At 35.0% G+C, this 22,521-nt stretch overlaps 2 protein-coding genes across 3 annotated transcripts in view; one reads left to right on the top strand and one right to left on the bottom strand.

Moving 5' to 3' along the window:
• The window catches only part of Psmd1 (proteasome 26S subunit, non-ATPase 1), a 96,756-nt gene that overhangs the window by 37,964 nt on the left and 36,271 nt on the right, over nt 1-22,521 (bottom strand). The window lies entirely within an intron of this gene.
• On the top strand, nt 5,198-20,760 carry Htr2b (5-hydroxytryptamine receptor 2B). 2 transcript variants are annotated; one of them, XM_047544204.1, is made up of 4 exons: nt 5,198-5,276; nt 6,115-6,826; nt 15,440-15,640; nt 19,828-20,760. In XM_047544204.1, exons 2-4 carry the CDS (start codon nt 6,478-6,480, stop codon nt 20,718-20,720), a joined length of 1,443 nt encoding a protein of 480 aa, XP_047400160.1. In that variant the 5' UTR covers nt 5,198-5,276; nt 6,115-6,477; the 3' UTR covers nt 20,721-20,760. The 2 variants fall into 2 exon arrangements, with proteins under 2 accessions (XP_047400160.1, XP_047400161.1); XM_047544205.1 differs by lacking the exon at nt 15,440-15,640.

Raw genomic sequence — 22,521 nt, 5'->3', positions numbered from 1 at the left:
TCAATTTGAAATTATTCAGTCTAAGAAGCAGAAGGAAAAAAAGAATGAAGAAAAAAGAACAGAACCTAAGAGACCCAAGGGATATCATGAAGTACACCAGCAATAAGCATAATGAGTCTTAGAAGGAGAGAAGAGACAGAGGCCAGAGAACACTGGAAGAAACGATGACCAAAAACGCCTCAAATTTTGATTAAGGACAAGAAGTTTAACAAACTCCCAGCAGGATAATCTCAAAATAGATTAGAGAACAAAAAGGACAAAGTTTACATTCTAACAGGAAACAGACAATAAATAATAAATACATAAATAATCAAGTTGTAGCGTTCTAAGGAGAGAACAACAAAACAAAACTGGAGAGCAGGTACGGGAGAAGAGCGTGGGGAGAAATCCCTGCGCGGTGTTGACTAGGTGGCTGGAGCAGGCATCCACGCGAGCAGACGCCAAGCAAAGCAGCAGCGAGGAAGAGAAGACAGGCGAGTGGTCTTCCGGAGGAGCTGCTAGGTGAATGCGAGAGCTCCGGAAAGGTCCAAGGCCCGCAGTGGGAGCTTGCGTGCCTGGGAGCAGCAAGGAGGCCGAAGGCTGAGGGGAGTGAGGGAGGGGAAGCTGTCGGAGAGGAGGGTTGTATCGTGGGGGTTTGTTGGTCAGAGTAGGAATCTGGGCTTTTACAATGAGTAAAAAGAAGAGCCATAAGAGGATCCCGAGAAACAATGCTGTGATCCGACCTGTTTAAAAATGGCCGTTTTGGCTTCCACATGAAAACAGGGTAAAGGTAGAGGAAGACCACTTGAGAAGATGCTTGAGAAACAGCCAAGAAACGATGGTGACTCGGGTAAGGTGGTACTAGGGGGAGGGAAAGAGTTTGAATTTGGTATACATTTTTAAAGTAGATTCAACAGAATTTCCTAATGGATAAACACAGGATGTGAGAGAAAGAGACTCACAGGATGCAACTGCCATTCACTGATGTAAAGAGATTATGAGAAGAGCAGAAGTTCAATTTTGGACATTTTGAGTTTGAGATGTTCTTTAGAAATATTGAGTATTCCATTAAGTCCCAGGCTTTCAATTCTGCAAATATTTTAATTAAATGGACAGGGGTACATTAAAACGAATTGGAAATCATAATATAGAGCTTATATATGTTATGTTAATGGATATACTGTTGTCACACTATTATGTAATTACATTATATATTATATACTGTATTTAAGTTTTTTCTACATCTAGTACCACGGGATAAAATGGGTTAAACATTACAGTGAAGGAAAGGTCTAGGTTAGGGATACGAATTTGGGAGTTTGAGTAGATGGTACTTGAAGCTATAAAAGTAGATATAACCAAGTACAGACAGAAAGAAAAAGTGATCCAAAAATAAGTCCCAAAGGAACTCCAACACTAAGAGTTTGAGGAGATAAAACAGAACAAACAAAGATGACTATGAAGAAACAGCCCAGGGGGAAGAGGAAGAGGAAATGCCCAACTGGATCAAACAGTGATATGACATACATAGAGCAGGTTATGTCGTCTTTCTACACATGCAGAAATTAAAGTCCAGAGAAATTAAGAAAGTTTGTCTAAAATCTCCTAAGCTTTAGGTATGTTGCTTGTCGCACTTCATGACCGAGACCTAAGTCACTGGGCTGGAAATAGCTCTAGGAGTTTTCTTCAGCAAGTTGATGGAAACATAAGAGTGAACGAAAATGAAGAGAAAGATGAAATTAACTAAGGACAGGAACCTGGGGGTGGGGAATCTGCATATTAAGAGAATGTAATAAGTGTCAGAAAAAATTCTATAAGAAAGACAAAGAGCCAGGACAGGGTATCTCTGAAGCCCAAAGAAGATCGAGTTTTCAGAAGAACTGCTTAGTCAACAAATGCTGAACACTGCATATCATCAACTGGTGTTAGTGACTTTCTAAGAGTTGTTTTGTTGATAAAACTGTATTTTAAGAGTTATAGACTATGTGTGTGGTAAAAAAGAGAAGACAGGCAATTCTTTAAAGATGTTTGGTGATGAAGGAAGGAGACTTAGGCATCAGGAATGGTTTCATTTTTATTTTTATTTTTATTTATTTTTTTTATTTATTTTTTTTGTGGTGCTGGGGATCGAACCCAGGGCCTTGTGCTTGCAAGGCAAGCACTCTACTGACTGAGCTATCTCCCCAGCCCTGGTTTCATTTTTATTAACTGGAAACCTGAAGCCTGCCAAAAAGAAGTTAGAGCTGAGGGAGGGTATGGATTCTATGTGAGAGAAAGAAAATACCTTCTTCAACAAGATTACAAAAAGTTGAATCAAGAACCAAAGAATGATAACATGACCTCAAAGAAGAAGATGGATGAAAACCAAAAAAACAAAAAAACCCAACTTTTTTTTTTTTTTTGAATCAGGGATTGAACCCAGAGGCACTTAACCAGAGCCACATTCTAGCCCTTTTATTTATTTATTTATTTATTTATTTATTTATTTGCGGTACTGGGGATCGAACCCAGGGCCTCTCTATCGACTGAGCTATCTCCCCAGCCCGCTCCTAGCCCTTTTAAATATTTTATTTAGAGACAGGGTCTCACTAGGTTGCTTAGGGCCTAAGTTGCTGAGGCTGGATTTGAACTTGTGATCCTCCTGCTTTAGCCTCCCAAGCTGCTGGGATTACAGGCATGAGACACTGCGCCCAGTAAAACCCAACATTTTGAAGAGAAGGAAATGAAAGATGATAGAGTTTGTTTCAGATTTGTCTGTTTCATCAAAATAAAAGACAAAGTCAGTTATTAGGGAGAAGAGTGAATAAAGGAGCTTAAGAACAACAGATCAGGTTTGGAAGTGCTATTACCATTTTGGTTCTTTCACTGACCTGGTCAAAGAGAGTGGGGCGGGGGGAAGAGGAAGGAATCAAAAGGAAGCTGGGACATTTGAGATGTGCTGTGAATCCTACTGAAAGGAGCTACCTGGTTTGCACCATCCTTGCAAAAAATTATAAATTACACGAGGGCAGAAAATCCTGTTTACTACTATACATCCCTGAGCATATGACACTCAATTAACACTTCACAAATGAATGAGTACTCAATGGACACAACCCATGATATTAAAAATTCCTTAATGATTAATGTTTGATGAATATTATTATTGGTACTGGGGACTGAACACAGGATCTTATGCATGCCAGGCAAGCTCTTTACAACTGATCTACATTCCCAGCCCTCTATTTTTTACTGAGACAGGGTCTCAATAAGTTAACCAGGCTGGCCCAAACTTGGGATCCTCCTGCCTCCTCAACCTCCCGAGTAGCTGGGATTACAGGAGGGTGCCACCATGCACAATTTATAAGCTTTTATTCTGAATAGACCTATGGGTCTGCACTTTTTAATTCTTGGTTTTTTTTTTTTTTTTTCAGTTGATCCTGTTTGATATTATCAAAGTACTTGTCCACCTTTTAATTTGTTTCACTAATCTGGAGTATGTAGAGAAACATAACTTGTTAAAATTGTCTCAAGTGAATTTATCAGAAAATTCTTTTGTACCATTTAGATTTACTTCCATGTGTAATTGTTATATTCCTTAAAGGGCACAGGAGAAACAACTGTGTGTGGGCATGGAGAGTACATAAAAATACTTACGAATATGGACTTATAGGTTGTCTTTTACTTAAAGTGCATGAGGTTGCACAGCACAGGCTTAGTTATTTGCCAGCTCATCTACCCTTTTATATTATGCTCTCTTTCTGACTCTCAGCTATGTTTCTGATACACTTGAGACTGCCAAATAAGTGGCTGTTCTAACTAGTTATATTCTTTAGCCATTAAACCAATTTAAAAATGCAAAAATAAAAAATACGAAGCAATGAAGGCTTTCATACAAGTCTTTTCACTGAATATAATGGTGCTGCTATTTCCAATTTGACATTATTTTCTTTTGTAGACCACTATCTGCCTGCATAAGCAGATATCAAATTGTGATCCAGAGTAAAGCAGTGTTTAAAAACATTTTTTGTATTTCTGAATAGAAGTTGTCACATTAGAATCCATCTGATTGCTTGTTATTTCATGTTTTAATCTAGAATTCTAAAGTATTTTTTCTAAAATACTGAATTTTTAAAAAGCACCAAATACTGAAAAAATTATGAAGTTCTCAGAACTGAAATAAACTAAATATCATCCAATAACTTTCTTTTATATGTGTATATGTGTGTATATATATATATATATATATACACATATATATATATATATAATATATTTTAGTTGTAGGTGGACACAATACCTTTACTTTATTTTTATGAGGTGCTGAGGATCAAACCCAGGGCCTCATGTGTGCCAGGCAAGCACTGTACCCCTGAGCCACAACCACAATGACTTCCAATACAAGCTATGGAGTAAAAATTTCAAACAGCAAAAGGGCACAAATGTCATCACTGATCTAGAAGTAATTAAATAATTTAAAATTCTGAGTGCTCTATGATGATCTTTTAAAAAGAAAATATTGAAAATGTTAATGTACTAAGCTAGTCTCACTGTTTGGAGAAAACTTAAATAGCATACTATTAAGATTTATATGCCAATTTTCTGAAATAAAGCAGAAATGTATCCTTATTACGTATTATACTTTCCCCAATGTGAACTCCATGAGAGAAAAGCAGACAATGAACCAACTCTCAAATTCAGAGGCTATTTAAAAATGAGCAGTGACAAGTTTCTGCCAAAACCTATGTATACATGTAGAATTCAGATCTTTCTGTGCTCTTCTATATAAGGCTACAACCAGAGCAAATTAATTGTGTTCCACAGCAAAGGCTCAAGAGCTGGATAAGAATCTTGTTTTACTACTAGAAATGAGAACTGTGGAAATCACCATAAGGCTACCAGGATAGAATCTTCATAGAGTAAAAGCTCTAGATTTTTTCCTCTAATGGGGAAAACAGCCCAGGCTTAATGCTAAACAAAACCATCTTAAGCTAAAATAACAGAGTTTATTATAGTCCCCCAAATATCAGAGCTTTTAAGAATATAGCTTGAATAAGGGTTATGAACTGGGTTGACACGCTTAACTGGCAGTTTTATGAATTACAATGAATGTTGCCATGCTCTAAAAATGAATGTATCAAAGAGGAAATAACCTCCCTGGCATGCTTACAGCTATACAACACACTTGTTTCACTGCCTGCAAGCTCCAGTGCTGGAGGCTCAAAATAAGTCAATGGGAGGAGAATTCAGTCACAGCAACAAGCGCTGAACAGATGCTGAACAGACACATACTTGGGAAAGCCACAAGCAAATGAGAGGTATGTATTTATAGATAAATATGGAATTAATCTAAGGGGCTTTGTTGTTTTTTTACTTCATCTATAAGGGCTCTACTTCCATAATCTTTTATTTCTATTCAGGGGTTTAAAAACCAAAATGAAAAATTTACTAATATTAAAGGGGGAGATTTTTAACATGGGATTTGAAAATTTAATGAACAAGTATCTTAATCTTGGTATTTGCCTCCTTTTCTCAAGGAACTGGGAAGGTTAAGGAAAAAAATTAGTACTTAAAACAACAAAAAAAAACTGGTTCAAATTTGACAAACTTAGTGATTGAATTTAAAAATACTTGTTGCAGGAGCATGCTATGAAAGATAAAAATTTTAAAAGCAATTACTTGAATCCTATTAATATTTTTCCATTTTCTCAAACAAAAGGGATCCATAATGCTTATAAAACTGACATTTAAATCAGCACTAAGATAAACCCAATAAGACAACTCCATTGCATGTAAGGATTTCTAGCTGATGAATCATGTATTTTGACCTTTTCTAGGCTTAGGGTCTTCCTAGGTGGGTGGCCAGTGTGTAGTTAAAATTCTATTTAGAACTATTTAGTGCTTTGACTTCTGTACATTTTCTAAAGCACAAGGGTCAGAAAACACCTAGCTTTTTATTATAAATCACTGAAAAATTAATGCGTCTCCTCTATCATTAACTTTGAGGCAAGTCAAGAATTTAGTATTTTTATGGAAACTGACTGTATTGTCACAAAAGCACAATGGTCCTATTGAGAAGGGAGGGCTAGTTACTAAGTTCAAGTGTTTCCAATGCTTTTTGGAAATGAATAATATAATCTACATATCTGTGTCTAGGGGGATCTCTCTGGCAATCAAGTTAAAATGCAACTCTACAACTGCAGCAAAAAATAAATAAAAAATAAAAAAGAAAACAATAGTGTAATTTTTCCCAGCTATTGGTATCTTCCACTGAGCCTTCTGAAATCTAAGCTATAGGAAATACTAAAAGTTGGAGGTCTTAACTACAAACATGGACAGATGTGTGTACACTCTCATCTTAAGAAAACTTCAATTTGTTTTTAAAGGAAGGAAACGATTTTGGCTCTGATTGCTTGGTCTGGGTACGTGTACGGTGCCTTAAAGAAGTAGATGACCAGCTTAGCTACTGACCATGCTGAGCACTGTCCAGAATTGGATCGAATCACAGAAAAACAGTGAATGGCTCTCTCTTATAGAATGTCTGAGCAAAGCAGAATTCCTGAGCACGATCTGCAGAGTTTATTTGATCGCTTAATTTCTTCTAACCAGTCTGGATTACAGACAAAATCAATACCGGAGGAAATGAAACAGATTGTCGAAGAACAGGGAAATAAACTGCACTGGGCAGCTCTTCTGATACTCATGGTGATAATCCCCACAATTGGTGGAAACGTCCTTGTTATTCTGGCTGTTTCACTGGAGAAAAAGCTGCAGTATGCTACCAATTACTTTCTAATGTCCTTGGCGGTGGCTGATTTGTTGGTTGGATTATTCGTGATGCCAATCGCCCTCTTGACAATAATGTTTGGTAAGTATTTCACTTTGTTCCTGCCATCAAACCACAGAACTAGGACATACTATTAGAGAACTGGACAGTCATTTTATCCTTATTTTCCTGAAATAAAAGATGGACTTGGACTATTTAAGGAAATGGCTCAGAGTGTCCCAAGAGATAATCCATCTGTTTAATTTTTTATGATATCTGACCATCTGTGTTCTTAATAGATTTCTAATTTAATAAAGTAAGTGGACCAAAACCTGAGTTATTGCGATAATAATATAGTTTGATACTGAAATCTCTGCTGTAATAAAAAAGATAATTACATTAAAATAGACATGATAATTTTTGATTTATGCTTATCATCTCTAGTCATAAAATCTGGGTGAACACAAAGTTCAGTGTCAGCATCAAAAGAATTTAATGTAATCAACAGTTGGCAAAAACTGATATTCTATTCACAAATTGCTTAAGAAAAATGATTATTTGTAGCAGATATGGCTTCTAAGAATTATATTTACTTACATAGTAAATATACATATTTCACATTATAGAAGGAAAATTTATTACGCTAGAATGTACTAATTTATTAAATTAGATGGTAAAGAAAAACTTATATTTCAACTATAAGTAATAATAGATAGATATCTAAAATTAAGTACCATGCCCCAAATATTATAGGATGGTGACAGGTTTAAATTTCCTGTTGTAAATCAACACTTACCCAGGCTTTAAAGTAAATCAAAAAAATTTTGTTACAGGACAAGCAATAATGAATAAGGTTCTATTGTCTTAATCAGATTTTCAAATCATTAGTATTTTCTATCTATCCCCATATCTTCTATAAATTTGTAATCTTTGGAATAATCTACTGCTATGTGTAACCATGAAAAATAATTAAGAAATCTTACTCTAATGGAGAACCTAAGCAATCTTATTTCTGGAAAGTTTTAAAGAAATAAATTATTTAGGACTATATAAAATATATATACATGCATTTAAAGATCACACAGGCAAAGGATTCAAGCTTTTATTTCCATACTCATAACAGTAGCTTCAAGGATAAAACCATACTCTGTATAAATGCTTTGCTGGGCATTCAGAAAATGTCAAAATGCTTATTTCCGGCTACCATAAAAGTTAATTGAGGGGCTGGAGTTGTGGCTCAGTGGTAGAGTGCTTGCCTAGTATGTGTGAGGCACTGGATTCAATTCTCAGTACCACATATAAATAAAAGAATAAAATAAAGGTCTATCAACGTCTAAAAAAACATTTTAAAAAGTTACATGGTTAAAAAAAGTTAATTGATATGATGAATAAATGAGATATGCAGAAGTGAATTTTAACTTTATAATAAGACAAAGTTTCACAACATGAAAGTGAGCTAACAAAAAAGTTGATAATCCATATATTCTATATAATAACATAGCAACTAAAAAATTTAAGTTTTTATGTAAAATTTTGATGCCCACCATACTCGTAGTAAAAAATCAAACATACTTTAACATATTTCAAATACATATTTAAAATATGTTGAATATCTTTGTATTTGTCTCAATTATGATGTATATTTTAACAGTATTTCATTTTTTCAAAATGTTTGCTTATTTTTAGCTATAAAACAAAAGTTCCAAACACCTTTACTATTAATTAGTTGTACAGTGAGTGGAACTAGTAGATATTTTAAAAAGTAAACTAATCACTGAACTTAACTATTTTAAACATTACTGTACTAATTCATTATTTACAACTCTATTACCATGAGAATGTGTATGAGGAGGATTGGGGGTGTAGCTCAGTGGCAGAGTGCTGGGCCTTGCCTGTGTCTGGCCCAGTATGGCCAAAAAATACGAGGAAATGCATGCGGCCCTCTAAAAGCTTCCAAGGATACATTCATAAATCAGAAACTGTATATACTACAAATGGGGACCTGATTTCAAATAATAGGATCTTTTAATTTTTTTCAAACAATAGGATATTAGTACAGCTTTTTCCATGTTGATAAATACTAAAACTTTGTAAACTAATGCATTTACAAAAATTTGTGATAACTTATGCCTAAAAAAATAGTTTAAAAAAAGTGATTCTTGTATCCTTATACTGAGGGATATTTTACTCAACCACTGATTTGTATAATATTTGATTACATACTTTTTGAGTTTCTATTTTACCAAGATTATGACAACTTTGGCACAACACTGTCTTTCAAACAGGTAATGCTAGATTTTCCTTCCACTTCTTCCTGGAGAACACTGGATTGTATCTTTACAGCTCTAGTTTTTCACTATTTGTCCATGATTCCTAAAAACTGTGGCACAACTCAGTAGCTCATAACATAAAGTCTAAAAATATGTTAGAAATACTTGGGCAGCCAAAAAACCAAAAAACAGAATACCTTGCACAGATATGAAAAAAGAATGTTCACAGTTAAGAACTTCTCAAAACTTTTCCTTCTCTTCTGTCAAGTAAATGATTTAAAATACGAAGGGAAGAATACAGCATTCGTTCACTCATTACTTAATACAGCGTCAGCTTTAACCTCGACTCATGACCTATAAGTTGCAACGGGATCTATGGAACAGCTGAAAAGCTGTGTATAAAATGGCTGAAAGATGAGCGCTTCTGAAGCGACACCCTACAGTCTGAATTCTAGTTCTCCTGTGCTGATCAAGGCAAACCAGTTAATATCTCAGTTCTATCAACTTGTCTGTAAAACGGGTGTGCAGAATTTTACGTTGCAGGTGAGTCTGTCAAGTAGCCTACTACAATCACTAGTAATTGGTGGGCAGTAGCACAGCATGCCAATTAAGTGTGATTAAGATGCGAGTCTAACCAGAGATGATGAAAGACAGTCAGTTATTCAATTATACAGTGAAATGCTACTCTGCCCAATTCTAAAGTAGTGGAACAAAGCAACTAAAAGCATTTCTTTTTGTAAGTGGAAGTTTTAAAAAGCTAAGAGAAACTGCTCATTAAGTATTAAATTACTTCAAACATTTAAAACATTATCATATTAGACATCTAACCCCAGATGTCACATAAACTCAGATGCATTGGAAAAGTGACAATGGAACAAAACAGAAGCTTTATAACAATAATATAAGCACTCCTTTCCGGAAGACAGAGAAGCATCAGACTTCCTGAGATTTAAAAAAAAAAAAAATGTATAGTGAAAACTGTACTTCTTAAAGTTATTTAGGACTGTCCTGCTCTAATAAAGTCAAATAAACTTTGTACTTCTGTGAACTCTGTAGACACAGAGCTTTGGGAATGGCTTTTTAAAACAGAACCTTTTAAGTCATCCAAAGGGAAATGTTTTATGCCCCAGATTAAAAGATGATACTAATTATTTTCTGAACAAATGATAAAACTTGGCTTTCCAAACTAAAAATTTGCCCAAAGGTTAGGCAGACTTCAGATAAAATCGGTCTGTCTCATAATGACACAGAGTTTCTGATTAAAAAATGTCAGGTTTTTATTCTAATTTAAAAAGTAAGCAAAACAACAAGAATATGCCCCACCCCCACAAGCAAACAAAAAATCTACACGGCCAATTGTAATACATATATATTATTTATATTTCTGTGACATGACAAATAGCACTTAGAATTCATAGTAAAAGGCATATCTTCATGACAAATTTAGGAAAAAACCCATGTCCTCATCTTGTTCCCTACCTCCTGCCAGTTCAGCTTTAAGGTAAATCAGATGCACTGTACTCTTGCTACAGCAAGCAGAAAGACAAATATACTTATTTTATACTAAGGATATGGCTTGTTTCTGAGTAGCAATGTTTTCATAGTTGGGTTATTTTGCTAGTTTCTGTCAAATAACAGTATTAACAGTTAACATTCACTGAGTGGAGTGCTTTCTTTATACCATATAGTTCTAAATACTCCACACGTATTATTGCAATGAATCTCAACCCTAAAAACCCTTTGAAGCAATCCTATTGAAGCAGGTATTATTATATTATTTTACAGAGGTCATAGGACTCGAGGGGTAACTAATTTGTCCAAGATCATAAAACAAGTGGCAGAGATATGACATGAACCTAGAAGGACTGATGCTAGAATGCATATTCAACCTCTATTGCTCTACTTTCTCAAACACAAATGAGAAATTCTACCAGTCAAAACTGTCATTGCCTGGTATACAGAGCCAGCATTTATATCTTAACTCCATCTAACAGGAGGGCTACAGAATTTAGTTTTAGGAACAAGGCAGAACTCAGTATTTTTTTCAGGTAAAGTTATATTTCATATTGGGTATAGAATATTTAGGTCTCAACAAAAACTTGTATGAATTCTTGAGATGACTGTCTCTCTTCTTTTCTGAGGAAGGTATCAGACCTAGACTCACGCCTATGAAGTTGTTGGACCTTGTCTGGGAGACAGATACTTAAGAAAATGAGTGACAATTCTACCACCGCTTATGTATGGTGGTATTTAAAGTATACAGTCTTCAAATTAAATGCCAAAATATGTGTGTTAATATTATTTAGTTAATTAAGTAATTAACAGTCCATAAGCTAAGACCCATCTAGAATTCATTTTGCATCTTTAATAGCAGCTCCTATAATACTTAGCCTATAATTATTTCAGGCACCCACAGAAATGATATTATTCAAACCTTACTGAAATGAATTCCTCTGAGTTTAATTTAGAAGCAGTGGAGGAGGAATGCCAGAACATGGAATTTTTCAGAGAAATCATATGTTTTCTTTTTATGAGACAGTCAGTATTATATAATTTAAATATTTTCTCCTTTCTTAGTTTTTGAGAGTCAAATTTAGAGCCTCAGAACAGCAATATTTAGTTTTTGTACCTGACAACTTATTTCCCTTAGACTTAAATTTCTTTGAATTTAAATCTGTGACAGTGTCACCTCAAATTTTAAGCAATGTTCAAGTGTTTTTGGAAATGAGTTGGTCTTAATACATTAAACAAATAAATGTAATCATAAATCCTTAAGACAAATTAAAATTTCTAAGAAAAATAAAAGTTTTAGAATGAACTACCTCACTATACCAATTTAACCTTTATTCAGTTTTTCTCTGACCTTGAGTCTTCCAAATTAATACTAACTGAAAAGCAATTTTAGAATGAAAGTATCTGAACCAGTAAAAGTCTCTTTACAAAATAAGAATGTGTAGAACTGTATTTAATTTCTAGAGATAAAATCCAGGGCCTAGGCAAGCACTCTACAACTTTATCCAGTTTCCTTTTTGTGCTTTTTATAAAAGATTTCTATTAATTTAATAAATTTATCTATTACTTTTATGTTAGTTTCATTAGAAAACAATCTATCCATTAGTATTCATAAAACTTGGAATCTTAAAGATCTACCTCTCCTAGTCTTAAAAACACAGAGTCTCATTTCTTAAAGAAAATTCTGTGTCCCATGTCAATATTTTTACTGTTAACAAGAAAGCACCAATAAAATTTCAATGGTCTGTGTATGCTTTTAATCCTGCTTCAAATTTGGAGTTTTCAAATAAATTGATCCTATTCAAGAGTGAGGCTAACAAGGCTTCATAAGCTTAATTAAATCAGCACCAAAAAACTTTCCTTCTTGACCCACAATTAGGAATATGTGGGTCAGATAGTTAAATTCCAAAGACATGTACATTTTATGAGTTCTCTCATTATGGTTTCCCACTCAAGGCTATAAGATTTATGACTAGAATTTTCTAGACCTTAATCTTCAAAAATACAGTACTTGCTGGGCAGAGTGGCACATGCCTGTAATCCCAGCAACTCAGAAGTCTGAGCAAGGCACATGCCTGTAATCCCCGCAACTCAGAAGTCTGAGCAAGGAGGATTATAAGTTAGAGGACAGCCTCAGAAACTTAGCAAGACCTTATCTCAAAATAAAAAAATAAAAAGGGCTGGGAATGCAGCTCAGTGGTAAAGTGCCCTTGGGTTCAATCCCCAGTACAAGGAAAAAAAAAGTATAAGTCCATGATTAGAATAGCTAATACCAAGTTTAAATTATTAGGAAATCATTTTAAAAGATGATAAAGGATATGTGCTCAAGGATACAACACAATAATTTTCTGCCTTTTTAATCATAACTATGATCAGTATCTCTGATTACAGATCTTGAATGTATAGGCTGGGGTGTAGCTCAGGGGTAGAGGGCTTGGATGAGTGAGGCCCTGGATTCTTTCCCAGCACCACACACACAAAGACGTGAGGATTTTTCTATTTCCTCCTTAGAGTCCTAAATCTACACCTTCAGATCAGCTTAGAATGTATCTGTATCCTCACTTTAGTTTTCATTACAAAACTCAATTGTAGGTGACTCTTTGCATTCTACTTAGACTGTTAGTTTGCTTTTAAGTTTATTTCAAAGAATGCAATGCTGCATTTGTCCAAGGGCTTTTTCCACTACTGTCAGAAAATCTGAATGCTATAGCCGAGGAGAAAAGGTGCTTAGGTTGTCTATGAAGAGTTTTCTCTGCTACACTTAATTTCTTTGTTTATTTTGAAACTACTCCTATAAATTCCTTTTTATGAGGCTTTCTGAGTACCTATCCTGCACCAGCAAAGCCAGGTACATCTTCTAAGATGGATACAACCTCTCCCAGAAAGTTATTTCTAAATCGTACTTTGCATAAAAATCACCTGGGGATCTGATTTAATCAAAGAGTCTAAGAAAGTATGTGTGGGATAAGACCCAAGAGCTTGCATTTCTAGTAAATTCCCAGATGATGACCACCTTCATTCACTCAACTGAAGAGCACACCCTGAGTAGTAAGGTTATAAAGAACATTTTCAATTTAAGTTTCAATAAAGAATTGTACTTTGTCCCCACACCCATATTCAAAGACTTAATTGTATCCAAAGTTACTATTCTGCAAAATCAGTAATACCTCAAAGGTTGTATCCAGGCTCAATGAGTTTATAATTTACCATCTCTATCCCTTTCCATCCCCAATTCAACAGGTGAAATAGGAAAAGTTCATTTATATATAATAATTTACTTAATAGCATGAATGACAACTCCTTCCTCCTGATGCTTCAATTTCTTTTTAAGTTGTTGCTGAACATGGAACCAAGTACCAAGCAATCACTTACTCTTTTTAAATAAAATTCATACTGACTTTGTAATTTTTTTCTTCAAACTATTTTAATATTCCTATACCAATTCTGGAAACAGAAGGCACTAAAAGTGGGTTTGCTACCTTTTTTTCCAAATATTTTTTCTCCAAATATTTTTCACTGAGATCCTACTTGACTCTTGAAAATACCACATCTAAAAGCTCTTTCCCTAAAGAATAGTGGCTTTTTTTTTTGGTCTGGGATTCTAATCTTTCTCCATCACTGAGTTCTTTTATTTTAAAAAGTGGGGTGGAGGGTGCAGTTCAGTGGTACATCACTTGCCTAGCATGCACAAGGCTCTGGGTTCAATCCTCAGCACTACAAAAACAAAAAGAAAATTCACAACTGAAAAGTCTCCTGAAGACCAATAATTCTGAAACTCCTGAGAAGGTTATCTTGGTCTTTCTTTAATTAACCCATCACTTTCTGCCTGTCAAAGTTAGATACACTTGGAATAACCAGAAGAAGAAAAGTAGTTTAGATTTTATTAGTGGACATATCAAAGCATAAAAGAAGCATAATCTCATATGCATGACATCTGTTTTCTACCCTAAAATCTCTATATATCTTTATGTATGTGTTTGTAAAATGCATTCTAACTGAAATATCCTAGGGAGATCCAAAAATAAATTTTAGTAATTTTGAAACTGTAAACATGTATACAGTGGGTGTATATATAACACATAATGCATTAAATCCACATATGGATATTTGTGGAAGTAAATTTATTAAAAGACTATGAAGAATATTTAATAATACTTTCAAGAAATTTTTAGTACTTCTAAAGTGCTTAAAACTATAGTTCTACACAATAAATGTTTTAAAATTGTTAGATTAGTACTATGTCTGACCCTAAAATTTTCCTGTTAAGCCATTAAGTCTCCATCTCCAGTGCTTAGAGTAAATGAAGGCAAGCAGAAGGATAACAATTTGCTTTTCTTCAGGATAATGTGAAGTTATTCTTTTTTCAGTCTTTCTTAAAGCACTATTTCTGTCAAAAGGAAAAAAATCATTCCACTTAAATATTTCCCCAAATGAGTTTACTATAAACAAGGCCATGCAGCAGGTTATTGCCAGAAATGAGCCAAAAAGCCAGGCCTCAAGGAGACTCTCGTTCATATGGGCTTTTTGGACATATATTGCTTACTCAATATGGTAAAATAATTTCTTTTTATACAAGAGCAACTGAAAAATAACTTTTTATTTGAATAGTAAGGCTAAGTTCCAGTTGCAATGTATACATTTTTGAAAGGAACTGACAAGAGAGCAAAGGTCAGAAAATGCTAACTGCTACTGACTTAGAAAAAGGGTTATAATTATTACATAAAATAGCAAATATATTTAAAAGGTTCCATCTATAGAAATAATGTATTTAGTATTATTATCTCACAACTGGAAGTTAAACATTATCTTGTAGTGGTTTAAGTCATAAAATTTCAGGTAAACAAAAAAGGCTAAAAAATACTTATCACTTAGAGAAGAAACCATAAACTGAAAGTTGCCATACAGAAAAAATCCTGTTCTTTCTTTCTTCCAGAGGCTATGTGGCCCCTCCCACTTGTTCTGTGTCCTGCCTGGTTATTTCTTGATGTTCTCTTTTCAACTGCATCCATCATGCACCTCTGTGCCATTTCAGTGGATCGTTACATAGCCATCAAAAAGCCAATCCAGGCCAATCAATGTAACTCCAGAGCTACTGCGTTCATCAAGATTACAGTGGTGTGGTTAATTTCAATAGGTATGTGGGGAATGCCAAGGTATGGGTGGCATATATGGCCTTTGGTTCCCTTTGGATAGGAGAATGCCAGGTCTGGTAGGCCAGGAAACTTAGCACAAGAGGTCAAGGCAGACTACCAATGTACCAACACAAGGTGCTTACGTCATTACATTCATCATTCAGTGTCTAAACCCTACCATCAGTAAAAACTGAAGAAGTAGCAAAGTTCATGTCTTAAGAAAGAACAAACTACACAGTGTTTACTGAGGTGTCATCCCTGTTTGATTCTGAAGTGAAGGAAGGTTGTCTTCATGTTTGTCAACATGTCATTAAGGCCTAGCTAGCAAGAGGAATTTCATGATCCCATTATCACATTAAGATAACAAAAAATGAGATTATCTTAAACCACATCTAAGAAGATAAATAGGAAAAGAGAAAAAACAACCAACTCAAACATTTTGCAAGTAGGTAGCAGAGATCATAAATTCATCTTAGAAGCCAATATTTCAATATATGTATAGATTAGAGGAAGTTAAATGTCTGCTTTAGTGTTTTAAATGTGTTTAAAAGTTTTTAGATTAAAAAATGTTGGGCTGGGGAGATAGTTCAGCTGGTAAAACTGCTTGCCTCACAAGCACAAGACCCTGAGTTCGATCCCCAGTACCGCAAAAATAAATAAATAAATAAATAACTAGTGTTCAGAAATGACATAGAAAGAAGTCACATTTCTTCTAAACTATTATGACTCTGTGCTCACCTTTAATGCTCAAATATCACTCCTATAATGGACTATTTTGGCACAAAGTAGAACATACATTACTCAAAACTCTTGTTAATTAGAAAAACAAGCATATTTGCAACAAATACAATGCTCTGACCAACAGACTCACGCTTCCTAGAAAAACATCTTAGAAGAGGGAAAAAAATTAAGAGACATAATGCTAAAAGGCAGGCAAGAAAATGATATTACTTCTTTGTAATCAGAGTAAGAACATGCAAAAAATCAAGAAAGTAAGACAATGAAATTGACTTATATATTCCTGAAGTAAGGTACTGGAGTCAAAACTCTTGAAAAATTTGGAGGTAAATTCAAGGAGCGCTACTGCTATGGCATGGGAAGAAAGCAGGGTTAAGGAAAAGTCTATTCAGAATGGAGAGATCTGCAAGCAGCAAGAAAAGGTCAGGTTAAGGGGCAGAGGCTGATGGATAGAGCAGAATAGCAACTCTATACCTTTGAAAAAAAGCTAGAGAAAGAGGAGGACAGGAGATAACGGGTGATAAATAACAACTTTGAAGTGGAAAAAAAAAACTAGTCATTCATTTCAAATGACTTTTTTTTTTTTTTTTTAAACTCACTGCAGAGTGAACCAGAAAGAGAGTGAGTGAGGTTTGTGTGTTGGCGGGGGGGGGGGGGGAGGACAGAAGCAAAGAAAAAGAGAAGTGAAGCCTTTGTGAAGAATTAAAACATTTGACACTGAAATGTGACCAAATCAATGTGGTAAACAGCCTGTTGGTTAGAAGTGGTATCTAAACATAGTCTGGATAACATGAATATATAAACTGATCAAATTTCAACTGAGTGTCTATAATGAGCTAGGTACTAAGAATATATGGCAAATAAGAAAAAGAATCCTTACAGTCAAGGAAGGTAGATCTATAAACAAAATACAAAATGATATAAAGTATGCAGGAGAAAAAGGAAGACTCCAGATTTATAGATTTGGAAAAGATCTTAGAAATCGGTCTTCCTTTTGTAGGTACACAAAGAGGAACCCAAAAGTTTTTTAAACAGTTGGCTTAAGAACTTTTATAGTTTTTCAGCACCAACGCCAAAATCAATGCTCCTTTTGCTTCTTCACCCTCTGCCTTGTAGAACCAATCACAATTTAGTAACTCTGAAAAAAGAAATCACAGGTGACAGCAGAAGTTCAGTTTCAGAATCCTATGAAGTGCTGGAGAGAGCTCACTTTCTTCTTTTGAATTTACAGTTATCCTAGTGGTATGGTTTGAACATGTCTCCCAAACTTCACTTGTTGGAAGTTTAATCTCAACAGTGTTGAAGAGATGATGAGATCATGAAGGCTCTGTCTTCATGAACGCTTAAAGCCATTAGGGGAGTGGGTTCATCCTTATAAAGGATGAGTTTGGCCCCTCTCTTGCTCTCTCTCTCCCCCCCATGTGATACCTTCCACCATGTTATGATGCAGTAAGAAAACCCTCATCAGAAGCAGTCCCTGGATCTTGGACTTCTTAACCTACAGAATCATGAGCCAAATAAACTTCTTTTCATTATAAATTATCCAGTCTGTGGCACTCTGTTATAACAGCATAAAATGAACTAAAACATCTAAGTAAGACCTAGAATCAGTAAGTACAAAAGAGGGTAAGGGTATATAAAGTGTCAGTGAAAATTCAAAAGTTATTGCTCAACAAGCTGGACAGGAAGATAACGTAAGCCTTGATGGGTGGGTCACTGGAATGTGAAAATAGAGGACAGGCAGACTATTCACGAAGATAATGTAAAGAGAAGCTTTCCAACAAGAAGCATAGAAGGATAAGAAGGAACTGATCAGAACTCATGATTTTTGATATGGGATCATTTTAAGTGAAGTCATAGATAGCTTCAGGAGTACAAATTATTAGAGTTGAGTTCAAGATATAAAATGAAGGTGTTAGAAGGAAGATCAATGGAATGAAGTCATGGAGATGATGGAAGGGGAGCAATAAAGAGGAAGACTATGGCAAGGTAGTAAAACCTTTGAGAGATGGACAAACATCCTGGAAGCTAGTCAGTGACCAGGATGGAAAAAAGAGTGGGATAAGTCAATTTAATAGACTTCAAAAGGGAAATGTTTGGGGGAAGAAAGAATAGTAGAATGATGACCCTGAACTAACATGGCAGAGGAGGAGTCAGCAAACTTTTTCTTAAAAAGTCAAGAAAGTAAATAATTCAGGCATGCAGATTCTATGTGGTTTCTTTAACAGCTATTCTGCTGTAGTACCACAAAAGCAGCCACCGAAAATACACTAATAAATGGGTGTGGCTATGTTACAAAGAAACTTTTACAAAAACAGAATGTGAGCCAATTTTTCAACTCCTAGAACAGGATAAGTACAGAATCTCCTGAACGTGCGGGAAAGCAGACACTACAGCTGCATCACTAGAAAGGGTCTGAGGGAAATGTTCTTGTCAGGGGCTCGCTGTCTACCATTAAAATGATGGGCAGATAATGGAGTGCTTTTGAATTCATATAACACAAGGCAAAAGATCAATTCAGACATTTAAAAAATATCTACTTCAAGGGGAAAAGATTAAGTCTAACCTTGTGTTACCAATTTTCCAATAAGCTACTTCACTAAGCAACATCATATTTAAATACCCACTTCTTGACATTTAAAATATTAAGAAATTCATGTGAGGTACATTTTATTATTATTAGAGGAACTCTAAATCTTGAAAAATAAATTTCACAATTCACATGCTCTCAAATTAAGTACTATTTTTTTAAAAGAAAAATGAGCCCTTTAGTTTTACCGAAGAAGTTAAAAGGAAAGGACTGAAAGACATTCATGACTATACAAAGATTAAACTGCCTGTGTTAAATGAACCTCAAAGATAATAGTAAATAGATATCTATTGAGAATTAAGATACTGAACAGCTGGCTGAAGTCTCTCTAGCTCAACTATCCTGAATATTAAAAGCAGTTTCTCTTCTGAATTCCTTTTCTTTAACCTGGAACAGATCAAAAATAAAAAATAGGGGCTAGAGTTGTGGCTTAGTGGTAGAGTGCTAGCCTGGCATGAGTGAGGCCCTGGGTTTGAATCTCAGCACCACATATAAATAAAAAAAATAAAAATGACCCACTGACAACTAAAAAAGAAAAAAACAATTAAATAAATAAATAGCTTATGAAAACACAGAATGAAGACATCCTCTACTTTATATGGACATATTAAGCTTTAAAATGCTCTCATTATAAACCTGAAATTACTAACCAATCTCTTTGTTTAAAAACAGCAGATTTGCTTATTTAGATTCTGTCAAAAGCTCCATTGATACAATGCCTTGATAGATTCTACACTGTGTGTCCCAGGAAGTATAATGTATGAACCAGCATAAAGTTACAAGGATAAAATCTGAAGGGACCTGATCCAAGAGTTACAGTTTATAAAAATGACTCAATTTATCTCCTTTCCTCTTCCATAGGCATTGCCATTCCAATACCCATTAAAGGCATAGACACTGATTTGTATAATCCAAACAATATTACCTGTGAGCTGACAAAGGAACGTTTTGGCAATTTCATGCTCTTTGGCTCCATGGCTGCCTTCTTCACACCTCTGGCCATCATGATTGTCACCTACTTTCTCACTATCCATGCTTTACGGAGGAAAGCTTACTTGGTCAAAAACAAGCCACCTCAACGCCTAACATGGCTAACTGTGTCCACAGTTTTCCAAAGGGACGAAACACCTTGCTCATCACCTGAAAAGGTGGCAATGCTGCATGGTTCTCGTCAGGACAAGACTGTGCCCAACTCAAGTGATGAAACACTTATGCGACGGATGTCCACAGTTGGAAAAAAGTCAGCACAAACAATTTCCAATGAACAAAGAGCTTCAAAGGTCCTTGGAATTGTGTTTTTCCTCTTTTTGCTTATGTGGTGTCCCTTTTTTATTACAAATATTACTTTAGCTTTGTGTGATTCCTGTAACCAGACTACTCTTAAAATGCTCCTGGAGATATTTGTGTGGATAGGCTACATTTCTTCAGGAGTAAATCCTCTTGTCTACACCCTCTTCAATAAGACATTTCGGGATGCATTTGGCAGATACATCACCTGCAATTACCGGGCTACAAAGTCAGTAAAAACTCTAAGAAAATGCTCTGGTAAGATCTATTTCCGGAATGCGATGGCAGAGAACTCTAAATTTTTCATGAAACATGGAATTCGAAATGGGATTAGTCCTGCCATGTATCAGAGCCCAATGAGGCTCCGAAGTTCAACCATTCAGTCTTCATCAATCATTCTACTGGATACACTCTTCCTCACTGAAAATGAAGGTGACAAAACTGAAGAGCAAGTCAGTTATGTATAGCAGAACTCACAGGTTTCACCTGACATAACAACAAGGAAGGTGATGAACAAGACGTGAGTGCACCAAGAATTAGATAAAGAAGAATTCATGTATCATATCAAATCATTTCTTTTTTTTTTTTTTTTTGGGTGCTGGGGATCGAACCCAGGGCCTTGTGCTTGCAAGGCAAGCACTCTACTGACTGAGCTATCTCCCCAGCCCCTCAAATCATTTCTTTAAACTAAGAATTAAGTGTTAAGATGATCTAAGTTTCCTTATTTGGACAAAATTACTACATAAAAAAATAATTCTGTACAGCTACAAACAAAAATAATCTAGCACTCTGGTTAAATGTTGCAGTTTTCAAATGAAGTAAAATAAGTCAATAAACTTCAGACTTAAAAAAAAATGTCAAATTGACATTTATTTGGTTCCTAATAGTAAACAAAGTTGTGCTAAGAATGAAATCCAACAAATAAGCACAGCCCTGCCTTCAAGGCCTTAAAGCAAAAGGCACAATCAAAAGCAACAGGAACAAGAGCTAAAGATAAGTGTATAAAATAATGATCATATCTGGAGGTGAGTTAAGAGTGCCATTTAAAGCATATTTTAGTTAAAAGTAGTCAGAATTTTTGTTTAATCAGAAACTGTTTTGAAGGAAGATAAAGGGAGGGCAGTAGTCAGATATCACATAAAGCAGCAGAACTGCAGTTAAGTGACGGTAGCAGGCATCTAAATCAGCAGAGGTGGGTCTAGTGGAAGAGGAAGAGAAAGCAAATTAAAGTGCTCTTGGGTGTCTGGATCATGTTATACTTCTTGAAAGTATTAGTGGACACACACAAACTGGAACCATAGGACCTCGATCTGGGATTTAACAGTAAGTGAGCTTATAAACTGAGATCACCACCCCTGCCTGTGTTTGCTCAATGATGAAGTTGAACTTTCATCAATCTTTCCATGCCACTTACTGAACAGCTGATTTAATTTAGAAATGATATTAATTTTTTGAATCTCAGGTTTCTTACCTACATTTTGTGTAATTCTCATGATGATAAGATGAATAAATAGTAGACTCTCAGTAAATGGTAGCTAATTCAATCTGTTTACTTTTGATTTTTTTTACACTACCTATAAATGGCAAACAAATTTAGTTGAGTAGACCAGCAGTGAAAACAGTCCCTGCTTCAGCTTTTCCATTTAAAGCTGATTCATATTCATGCCTCAGCCTACAGCTCAGTCACTGACTCAGTTTAGGAAAATGACTCCAAGAAATGTGTTGACCATGGAGAATCTAAGCATGAGTAAACCAGGCATATATTCTGCCAGTGACAGAATCCTTTCCTAGAACATAGATCTAACACATAGATCTTGATCTGTTACCTTTACTTATGGGTTCTACATAATCTGCTAAGATAAGTACATCTTACAAATTTAGCTCTTAAATCAAACCTAGAGGCACTGTTCTCTATTTAAGATTTTTCAGCAATATTAAAGACAGTTTACCTAAGATAAGAAGCAAAATAATTTCATTCCTAAAAAAAAAAACCCATAAAACTGTTAATGAAATCATTCCAGTCTTGCCAGAATATTCCACAAATTGAAATACAACTCCAATATCAACTATTTCTGAAAACAGCGCAATATAACTTCAAATTTTTACTACTTTGATACATATCTGGTTTTTCCATTTTATGAATACTTTAAAGAAATCTATAATTTGAAAGAAAATTCAGCAAACATCCCTAAGGTAACAAAGGGATTTTACCTCGTAACTTAGAGTCAAAGGGTAAGACTACAGCTATCTAAAATAATTTTGAAAAAA

Source organism: Sciurus carolinensis, chromosome 3, assembly GCF_902686445.1.
Source record: "Sciurus carolinensis chromosome 3, mSciCar1.2, whole genome shotgun sequence".
In the NCBI taxonomy this organism is placed as follows: domain Eukaryota; kingdom Metazoa; phylum Chordata; class Mammalia; order Rodentia; family Sciuridae; genus Sciurus; species Sciurus carolinensis.
Note: the sequence above shows the minus strand (reverse complement) of the source record. Positions and strands in the feature narration are given on the sequence as shown.

Bases quoted from the DNA above. Each gene is read 5' to 3' on its own strand.
- Htr2b (XM_047544204.1), top strand. From the start codon at position 6,478: ATGGCTCTCTCTTATAGAATGTCTGAGCAAAGCAGAATTCCTGAGCAC. The intron at 6,827-15,439 runs GTAAGTATTTCA...TCTTTCTTCCAG, and splicing joins CCTCTTGACAATAATGTTTG to AGGCTATGTGGCCCCTCCCA. The intron at 15,641-19,827 runs GTATGTGGGGAA...CCTCTTCCATAG, and splicing joins GGTGTGGTTAATTTCAATAG to GCATTGCCATTCCAATACCC.